The sequence below is a fragment of the Sinocyclocheilus rhinocerous genome, unplaced genomic scaffold (assembly GCF_001515625.1).
Source record: "Sinocyclocheilus rhinocerous isolate Xijiao unplaced genomic scaffold, SAMN03320098_v1.1 scaffold300, whole genome shotgun sequence".
Classification (NCBI taxonomy): Eukaryota; Metazoa; Chordata; class Actinopteri; order Cypriniformes; family Cyprinidae; genus Sinocyclocheilus; species Sinocyclocheilus rhinocerous.
Genome location: NW_015654065.1, coordinates 700,020 through 709,896, shown reverse-complemented (window position 1 = coordinate 709,896; position 9,877 = coordinate 700,020). Strand labels below are relative to the sequence as shown.

The following is a 9,877-nucleotide window of genomic DNA, read 5'->3' as shown; positions in this document are numbered from 1 at the left end:
TCATCCGCTGGACGCCACTCTCTCGTGAACTCGCGTACAACAGTTAGCGGAAGCTAGAGATTAAGGTTTATAAAGTTGTAAATATGGATATTTTTCTTACACAAACGCATCGCATCATTTCAGAAGGCCTTTATTAACCCCCTGGAGCGTGTGGACTTCTTTTATAATGGATGGGTGCAATTTATTGGACTTCAAATTTTGGGCTACCATCCACTCCCATTATAAAGCATGGATAAGCCTGGACATTATTTAATATAACTCTGATTGTATTCGTCTGAAAGAAGAATGTCATATACACCTAGGATGGCTTGAGGGTGAGTAAATCATGGGTAATTTTCATTTTTGGGTGAACTATCCCTTTAAGTAAAATGGGGCATTACTCCCCATTACTTGTTTTGCGACCAAGGTCTCATTGCATGCACAATGAAGGAGCTACAACACATAAATTGGCTGATTTAGACAACCTGAACATGACAGTTCATGGCTAACAACTCTGGCTAAGTTCATGGCTAACAGAATAGTAGAGTGACAGAGTCCACAACGCAACTGTAATGATAAGATGGAAAGATGTCGTTAGAATTACTTTCAGAATGTGGTGATAAGGAAAAAAATATTAACAGGCAATCAGAAACCATCCTGCTTTAAAGAGCTTAAGCATTTAAGTGGCAGAACTGCAGAACGCGCTTATAATAAACAGAACGTGGTCATGCATTGGTATGGACGCTAAAATAGTTGTTGTTATAGTTCTCATTAGTTCTCGATATCTTTATAGTTATCATTCTTGGTGTTAATGGGCCTTAAAGGGATTGTTCACCCAAAAATTAAAATTCTGTCATTAATTACTCACCCTCATGTTGTTCCAAACCTGTAAGACCTTCGTTCATCTTCGGAATACAAATTAAGATATTTTTGATGAATTCCGAGAGCTCTCTGACCCTCCCATAGACAGCAAGGATCCTAACACGATCAAGGTCCAGAAACGTAGTAAGGACATTGTTAAAATGATCCATGTGACATCAGTGGTTCAACCATAATTTTACGAAGATTTGAGAATACTTTTTGTGCACAAAGAAAACAAAAATAATGACTTTATTCAACAATTCGTCTCCTCCGCGTCACCCTGGTGCCATTTTGGAGAGAATAAACAACAAATGTGTTGTTTACTTTCAGATCAAAGCGTAAACTGTGTGAACAGCGTGAACAACGTATCCGCATACACAAGTTGCATACGTTGTTTACGCATGTGATACTCTCCAGAATGGTTCCAACATATTTGGCAGAATAATTTATTTCTGCTATGTTATTATACAGTATATAGGTAGTTAATATCAAACATGTTGAAGAACTTTATTAATTAAGATTTCAAATTGAAAGCAAACAGATGCGAAATTCTACATGCTTCCATCACTGTTTCCTTTACATTTTTCACAATTTTCACTAGATTATTTTAAATGGTCCTACAATGTAACAAATTAAGGTTTAAAAGTATTTATCATGAGATGTAAAATTCCCAGAAGCATTTTATTTCATCTTTCTATATGCAATAATATGCTGAACACATGCTTGTAACATTTATGTTAGATAAAAACCCAAGAATTGTTATTCTTCTTTGGATTATGTTCACTTACATATATTATTTGAAATGAATGCCATGTGAATGTGTGTCTTACTCAGTGCCGATGGTGTAATGAGAACAATGTCTACAGACAAGCTCTTGAAAGGCATGCCCACGCTGCAGAGTCAGATCGATGCTCTGCTGGAGTTTGATGTGAGTCTGCTTCCTGTCACTATCACAGGCTGTATTAACACCTGATGCTTTTATACAGGGTTCAAACTTGACTAGCATCATGACTAGTTAGGATACACTCTTGCAAATCTGTCACATACTGACATTTAAATAATGTTTTCAGAATTTGAAAAACAACAGAATCTGCACTTTATGTTCAGTAAAGCTTTTGTGCTGTAAGGTAGCTAGTTAATTTTGACAGCTGGTGAATAAATATGTTTACAGCTCATAGAAACATTAGTTTCTTTGACTTGCCTCTCATTCTCTTGCTTTGTTGTTTCAGGTTCATCCAAAAGATCTTGTCAATGGGGTGATCAACGCTGCCTTCCTGTTGCTTTTCAAGGATCTGATCAAGTTGTACGCCTGCTACAATGATGGCATCATTAATCTCTTAGGCAAGTCTCGAGAAGTTTTGAGATTTCAAAGACGGTGGTTTGACATCTGCAAGATTTGGCACAACTATAGATTTGCTATGATTTCCTTGTTCATTTTTAGAGAAATTTTTCCAGATGAAGAAAGGACAATGCAAAGACGCACTGGAAATCTATAAAAGATTTTTGACACGAATGACCAGAGTCTCAGAGTTCCTCAAAATTGCTGAGGTAAGAGATGTATTTTATATCTTTGCTTTAATTATAAAATGTTCACTGAAAATTGCATTTGTGGTTCAAAGGATATGCCATATATTCTTACCTTGTCTTTCAACAGCAAGTGGGAATTGACAAAAACGACATTCCTGAACTTACGCAGGTAGGTTTTTTAAAACAGAATTTTCCACCTTTTTTCCATACATCATGATGCCAACACTCTACACGTCAGTACTAACAATGCATGTCTGTGTTGTGGTGTTGTTTTAATATGTTTTGCATGTGTCGTAGCCCTCTAATCCCAGCTGTTTTAGCAAAATTGAGAGATTGTTACCTTTCCCTGGCCACTGGGCCAGTCACAGACATCCATGTGCTACATATACGAGGTCATTTATCTCTCATGATGGGGCATTTGTCAGATGGGACGTGTTCCATGGATCCATTCTGTCCCGTCCCCTCAGGCTGATTGACAGATTCTGTACCTGTTTTCTTATTTCAGCGGTGCAGATTGATCACACAGGCTGAGAGTGTGAGTAGCGTGTGGAGATTTCCACTTTGGAGATTCCTGCAGCTCAAGAGAGAGCAAAAGTCAATCCTCATTAGCACTCATCAAATAAACTGCACACAAAATCTCATTTTAGAGTGAACTTGGATGCGACTGAAGAATCATGATCAGAGTAGCAGCGATGCTTGCTGTCTGAGACGAGAACTCAAGCTGCAGTCACATTTGCATCTCAGTAATGCTGAAGAATCGCCAAGAATAGAGTTTCCACAATCATTAAGACCTATGTAATGTGTCGAATAAAACAATTTGCATAGAAACTATTTAAAGACGCCTAACAGTTTTGGGAATTTCAGTAAATTACTCTCTAATGGAGTATTTAACTGAGTGACATTCAAGAGTGGTGGTTCCATTTTAGATGAGCAAAATATGAAAATAACATGCACTTTCCATGAATATGGAGAGCCATTATTATTTTGGTAATTTTGGCTTTTTGTGCATAAACGTAACGTTATTTTCACCATATTACAAAAAATGTCATTTTGTAAATTTGACGCCCATTAAGTAATATTTGAACCCTTTCATACAGCATGACTTTTTTTTATTTATTTTTATTTTTATAGTCATTTTTTTCCCAGTTTTTTTCAAATATTGTTTCAATTTGACTACCAAGAAGCAATGTTTTGAACCCTTAATTTTTTTATTTATTTTTTATTTTTACAAATGCGGTTGTGTTGACTGCCTCTGTCAAGCTTTCAACACTGTAACTTAAAAAATCAAGCAAATATTATTTTTTAATTAATTTTTCCACGACATTCTAATTTATTGAGATGCACCTGTACACATTTAAGTGTATTAATTTTTTTAAATAATTTCAGTTTCCTGTTTTGCACCCTTTTCATGGAAAATAACAACACTGTGAAACTAATCAGACCCTATAAAACAGAACATTATAATGGTTTTATGATTATGGAAGCTCTGTTATGAGATTAGGAGGGTTTTCATGCTGGCAGAAATGGAGGCTTGCTCTGAAAGCATGCTGTGCGTGATGTTAGGGCAGGATTGTTGCCTTCAGATATTCTGGATCAACGGCGGAGTTCAGGACATGCTGGAGGGAGACCTGCATGACTGCCTGGGTTCTGGATTTGGCAGTGGTTGTAATTGGGTTTTGGCCTGGGATGCACAGAACATTATGTGTAGCTCAAGAAAGTTGATGAATTTTTACAGGGTGTATTAATGTTGTTCACACACAATTTAGATATTCCTTTAGCCCCTATTTAATGGGAATCCTTTGATAGCTGCGTTTTGCAAAGTTTGATGGATCATAGCTTCTTACATGATCAGTTGTGCATGCAATCACAATCTACATAACCAAACAGAATTTTAGCGCTATTAGTGTGAAGATATTTGAGTTTGAGAAAAGTCTCCCACTCCCACTGCAATTAGTAATCAAAAGAAATGTTTTTAACACTCATGCATTATTCAGTTAAGCATTTGTCACAACAAAAAACTCTTACAGGAGCTAAAGAGAGACAGCACTAGAATCTTTCTAGGTTCTTAACCGCACACATTTGTGTTTAACCCACTGTTTAAAGATCAGTATTATCAGATCACACGGTAATTAATGGATTAATTGAATGCAAATTAATCTTCATTATACCTTTGTAAATGTGTATGACAGTGTGTAACTGTGTGTGTATGAGAGACCGAGAATGGGAAAGGGGGGTGAGTGATATTGAGGGTATGCCTGAGGTTAGAGGACTGTATTTGACCAACACTTCAGCTCAATCCCCAGTCCTCTGAGGCGCTTCTCAAATCGCTAATCTGTCTACTGGAGCTCCAGTATAATTGTTTGAGAGTGCTGCCCTGAAGGATTGGTTTAGCTGCCACTGCTGGTATTACTGTATGCAATGTCATACATTATTTTGATGAACAGCAGTAGGTCATATATTAATCATATTTTGGAATACTCTATTCTGATTGGTCAAACACACCATCTTGCTCTATTTTACTCAGAATTGCTTTAACATTCTGCAGACCTATTCTGTTGTCGTCAAAATTACTTCATATTCTAGAATGCATTTTGTTTTCATGTAAACTGCTACAGACATATAGGAGGGTCATCAAATTCGACAAGGCACTCCACTCTATCTGTACATGATAGGTAGTTGATTTTATGATATTAATAATGATATTATTACAGGCCTGATCAAAATGTATTTTATTTTCAAGATGAATTTGAAAATTGTAAAGGCTTCGTGGCATCAGATGTCATATCATGTATGCTAGCTGTATTTTGACTAGACCTAAACAATCAATAAATGCTCTGTTTATTACATATTATGGCTCATCATATCATATTGACCTAGGTCAAAGGCTTTTATATAGCTGTTATTCATGAATTAACCACAAAGTCCAGTTTTTATATATTATTTTAATTTATATGATTTGTTTGGCCTATTTAGCTGTAACTGCATGACATTTTTACCCATGAGATACACCCACCTGTGATTATGTGGCATGTCTAACAAATAATGTGCTCTGAATCTTTCTGTTGTGCCTGAATGCATGAGTGAGCATGCTGCAGTGCATTGTGGGCCCCACTGGGGCTGTGAACTAAAGCATTGTGCTCTGCATCCGAACCAGTGTAAACATTACTTTAAAAAGTCTGTTAAGTCTATTGCTTGTATACAATTATTGTCTTACTTAAAAAGTGTTATAGTAATTTTCTAGTACATTTTGTCCTCTACTTGTCTTCATTTAGAATTAGCAGCTTGACTTTGTCTTTTTTTGTTTTGCAGTCTCAAACATTGTGTCCTTAGTGGCAGGTCACTTTAAACAATGCATTGTTTTGTGGCTTTGTAGGCCCCTGAGAGTCTTCTGGAGTCTCTGGAAACACATCTCAACACGCTTGAGGGGAAGAAAGTGTAAGTGCTTTAATTCCTTTGCAGTGTTGGGAGTAACGCATTACAAAAGTAATAATATTACAGTAGTATATTACGTTTAGCTGTAACGCAGTAATATAACGCATTACAATTCAGAGACAGTAATATTGTAATGTAACTAATTACTTTCAAAAGACAGTAACTAGTAATATATAACGTATTACATTTTGGAAGTAACTTGCCCAACTCTGTTCCTTTGAATAACATGAAGTACTAAAATAAATGAGTCTCTGCTTTATCTCAACAAACAAAGCCTTTTTACTGCTAATAAAATAACTACTTTTATCACAAAAAGTAATACTGTTCCTCCTTTCCTTGTGTTAACAGTGATGAGTAAGTATTTCTACAGAATTAATTTGTATGTAGACATGATTATATTTTCATACTGTAATGGTGATGTTGTCGTCATTGTGGTGTTCAAAGTTCTATAGACTGATGGTTGAACTTTAATTTTAAGTTTCAGCATTTTAAAATGCTGAAGTTCCCTCTCTCTATAGAATGAATTAGTTTTGGTCTAGCTTTATAATTAAGTTCACTCTGTACAAACTGAACCAGACTGAACTTAACATACTAACAGTGCCAGCCCAGAATTGATCGATTTCTCAGTATGAATTGATCGATTTCTCAATATGAATTTCAGTGTCATGTGCATATTTGTTTTGTAAACTGAATACTCCATATTCCCCAATGCATGCCTGGGGGAGGGGGATATTTTGGAATTGTTTATATTTTCTACAAAAAAAAAAATAAAAAAAAATAAAATAAAAAGTAGCGGAGTAATAAAATATTTTATTTTCATTAATAATGCCTTGTTGACCTGCCTGCTCTTTGAAAATGATTCTTCATGTCATAAATTATTATAATTCCATAATTTAACCATTTGAGTATGATGTTTTGTAAAAGTTATTTTCTTATTTGTTTTTTTTACATTTTCTATCACTAGGTCACCGACTAAGGTGAGTAATGAATAAAACTACATTTTTAAAAAATGTAATTATCCAGCATAACACTATAGATCAGAAGTTTGGGGTTGGTAAGATTTTTTTTAGGTCTTTAAAGTCTTGTATGCTCACCAAGAAACTACAGTAAAAAGAGTAATATTGTGAAATATTATTACAAATAATATAAATGCTTTCTATTTAAAATATTTTAAGATTTGATTTATTCCTGTGTGACCAAGCTTTTTTCAATTTTCAGCAGCCATTACTACAGTATTCAGTGTCACATCAGAAATCATTTTAATATGCTGATTTATTGCTCAAGAAACATTTCATATTATTATCAATGTAGAAAACAAAAATGTGCTGCTTAATATTTTTTATGTGGAAACCATGATGTTCTTTCAGGATTCTGTAAAAGTTCACAAGAACAGTATTTATTTGAAACCGAAATCTTCTGTTTATATTATAAATATCTTTACTGTCACTTTTGATCGCTTTAATGCATCCCTGCTGAATAAAAAGATTAATTTATTTCACATAAAAATCTTACTGGCCTCCAACTTTTGAATAGTAGCTTATATTATTCTGCATAATATTATACAGCAATATAAGACATTATTCATGTTATTGTGTATTAAATGTTATATATGGTGCTGTAAACCCAACATGACACATTTAGAAGGGATCTCCAACAAATAATGGAACACCTGCTGGTACCCCTGCTAAAAGCACAGAGCCCACCGCTGCAGCAGCTGCGGTTACTGAGACCACCGCAGCAGAGCCTGCAAAAGCAGCACCGGCTACAACCACCATCAAGTAAGATCAAAAGATATATAAAAATGTCTCATCATACATAAAACACAAGCATTTACATTACATTTACATTTAGTCATTTTGCAGACGCTTTTATCCAAAGCAACTTACAATTGGGGAATACATAAAGCGATTCTTCTTAAAGAGGCAAACAGACACAGGAAGTGCTTGTAAATACCAAGTTTTAGGCATTGTTCAAATAAGTACAAGCTAGAAAGGGAATTTTTTTAAAAATTTAGGATGAAGTCAAGTAGCGTCGAAAGACATTGCAGTAGTCCAGCCTAGAAATGACAAGGGCCTGGACAAGAAGTTGTGCAGCATGCTCCATTAGAAAGGGCCTGATCTTTCTGATGTTGTGCAATGCAAACCTGCAAGATCGAGCAGTCTTTGCAATGTGGTCTTTAAAGGTCAGCTGGTCATCAAAGATCTCAGTCTCAATTGAATGGCCACTCCTGAAACCTGACTGGTTAGTGTCCAGTTTGTTGCTCTGTGAAAGAAATAATGATACCTGGTTGAAAACAACTTGTTCGAGGGTTTTCCGTATGAATGGAAGGAGAGAGACAGGTCTGTAGCTATCTGTAAGTGAAGTGTTTAATGTAGGTTTTTTGAGCAGTGGGGTTACCCGAGCCTGCTTGAAAGCAGTGGGGAAGGTGCCTGTGAGGAGAGATGTGTTAATGATGTGTGTGAGTGCTGGTAAAAGTGTAGGAGAGATTGCTTGGAGGAGGTGTGAGGGGATTGGGTCCAGAGGGCATGTTGTAGGATGGCTGGAGAGGAGAGGTTTTGATACTTCTGCCTCAGTGAGGGGACAGAAGGAGAAGATGGGAGTTTTAGCAGAGGATGTGGTTGGTTTGAAGTCCTGTGTGTGTGGGGCTGAGAATTGACTACTGATTGTTCTAGTTTTGTTTGAAAAATGTGGCGAAATCATTAGCTATTATAGAAGTGGTGGGAGGTGGTAGAGGGGGACAGACGAGAGAATTTAATGTTTTGAAGAGATTATGTGTGTCTGGAGCCAAAGACTGATACATACTCAGGTCTGATGGATCTTTTGATTTGTTCCATTTTCTCTCTGCTGCCCTGAGTTTGGTCCGATGCTCACGAAGAACATCAGATAACCAGGGGTTAGAAGGGGCAGCCCGTGCTGACCCGGAGAAAAGAGGACAAATATAATATAGACAAGAGGTTAAACTAGAGCATAAAGTGTCAGTTGCTGCATTCACATCCAGAGATGAGAAATGGTTAGGTGAGGGAAGAGAGGCGGATACTACGGAGGAAAGATGGGAGGGGGAAAGGGAGCGTAGGTTTCGTCTAAAAGTAACCCGCATAGGGGTTGGTGGCACACAGGTAGCAAAATGTATTTCAAATGTAATGAAGAAATGGTCAGATATGTAGGGGTTTTACCAAAATGTTGTCTGCAATACAATTGCGTGTGTAAATTAAGTCAAGTTGGTTGCCTGATTTGTGCGTGCTTGTAGTGGTAAGTCGTTTGAGATCAAATGAAGCAAGGAGTGAATTGAAGTCTGTAGCATAAGGCTTGTCCAGATGAATGTTGAAGTCGCCAAAGACTAAAAGTGGACTGCCGTCCTCTGGGAATGAGGACAGCAGCCCATCCATCTCCTCTAGGAAGGATGAGATTCAAATGAGTTATAATTGCATAGGGGAGAGTGGGTTGAGTATTTCCAATTGTTAGAAATGAGCTGACCAGTGCTCCCACCCTGGCCAACCTGACGGGGGGTGTGAGAGAAAGAGCATCCTTGAAATGTCCTTGCTGTAGAAGCATCACTCTCTTGTCTTTTTCACTCTACAGCAGCGGCTTTAATGATCTAGTGGATTTTGATCTGTTGGCTCCAACTGCAGGGGCTTCAGCAGCTCCCACAGCATCATGGGGAGGTGAGCTGGTGTCATTTAGTTTGTGTTGTAGAGTGTTTTTGGGTTGTTTTATTGCATTCTTTAATATTGTTTTGCTAGGTCAGCTCAAGTGATCACATTTCAGGTAGGGATGTTCATTTTAACCGGTTAACCGACCGTAAGAATTTTGACCGATTAATAAAATCAGTTAAACGGTTTAAAAAGTCAGTTTATTATTTCTTTTTTCAGTAATTTATCAAAATATTTAAAAAGGTTTGCTGCATGGTTAAAAAAATAATGTTTTTTAGGGGGAAAAAACATAAGTCGCATTTTATTGTTTCATTCAGAAATAGGCCTAATGCCGCCTAATTACAAGCATTATAATAAACACTGTAAACATAGCTAGGCTATTTTAGTTCCCCTCACTCCACAACAAATCCTTTCAATTAACAGTATTT

General features: G+C 36.7%; 1 protein-coding gene across 8 annotated transcripts in view; it reads left to right on the top strand.

Annotated features, from left to right (window-relative positions):
- snap91a (synaptosome associated protein 91a) overlaps window positions 1-9,877 on the top strand; it is a 71,169-nt gene that overhangs the window by 24,643 nt on the left and 36,649 nt on the right. For 5 of the 8 annotated variants that reach the window (XM_016523455.1, XM_016523463.1, XM_016523461.1 and 2 more), the window contains exons 5-13: window positions 1,675-1,768; window positions 2,070-2,181; window positions 2,282-2,388; window positions 2,495-2,536; window positions 5,741-5,802; window positions 6,148-6,153; window positions 6,764-6,776; window positions 7,441-7,577; window positions 9,379-9,461. In XM_016523455.1, the coding sequence (XP_016378941.1) occupies window positions 1,675-1,768; window positions 2,070-2,181; window positions 2,282-2,388; window positions 2,495-2,536; window positions 5,741-5,802; window positions 6,148-6,153; window positions 6,764-6,776; window positions 7,441-7,577; window positions 9,379-9,461 (656 nt within the window). The remainder of the gene's footprint in view (window positions 1-1,674; window positions 1,769-2,069; window positions 2,182-2,281; window positions 2,389-2,494; window positions 2,537-5,740; window positions 5,803-6,147; window positions 6,154-6,763; window positions 6,777-7,440; window positions 7,578-9,378; window positions 9,462-9,877) is intronic. The other 3 variants (XM_016523456.1, XM_016523458.1, XM_016523457.1) reach the window with 3 other exon arrangements.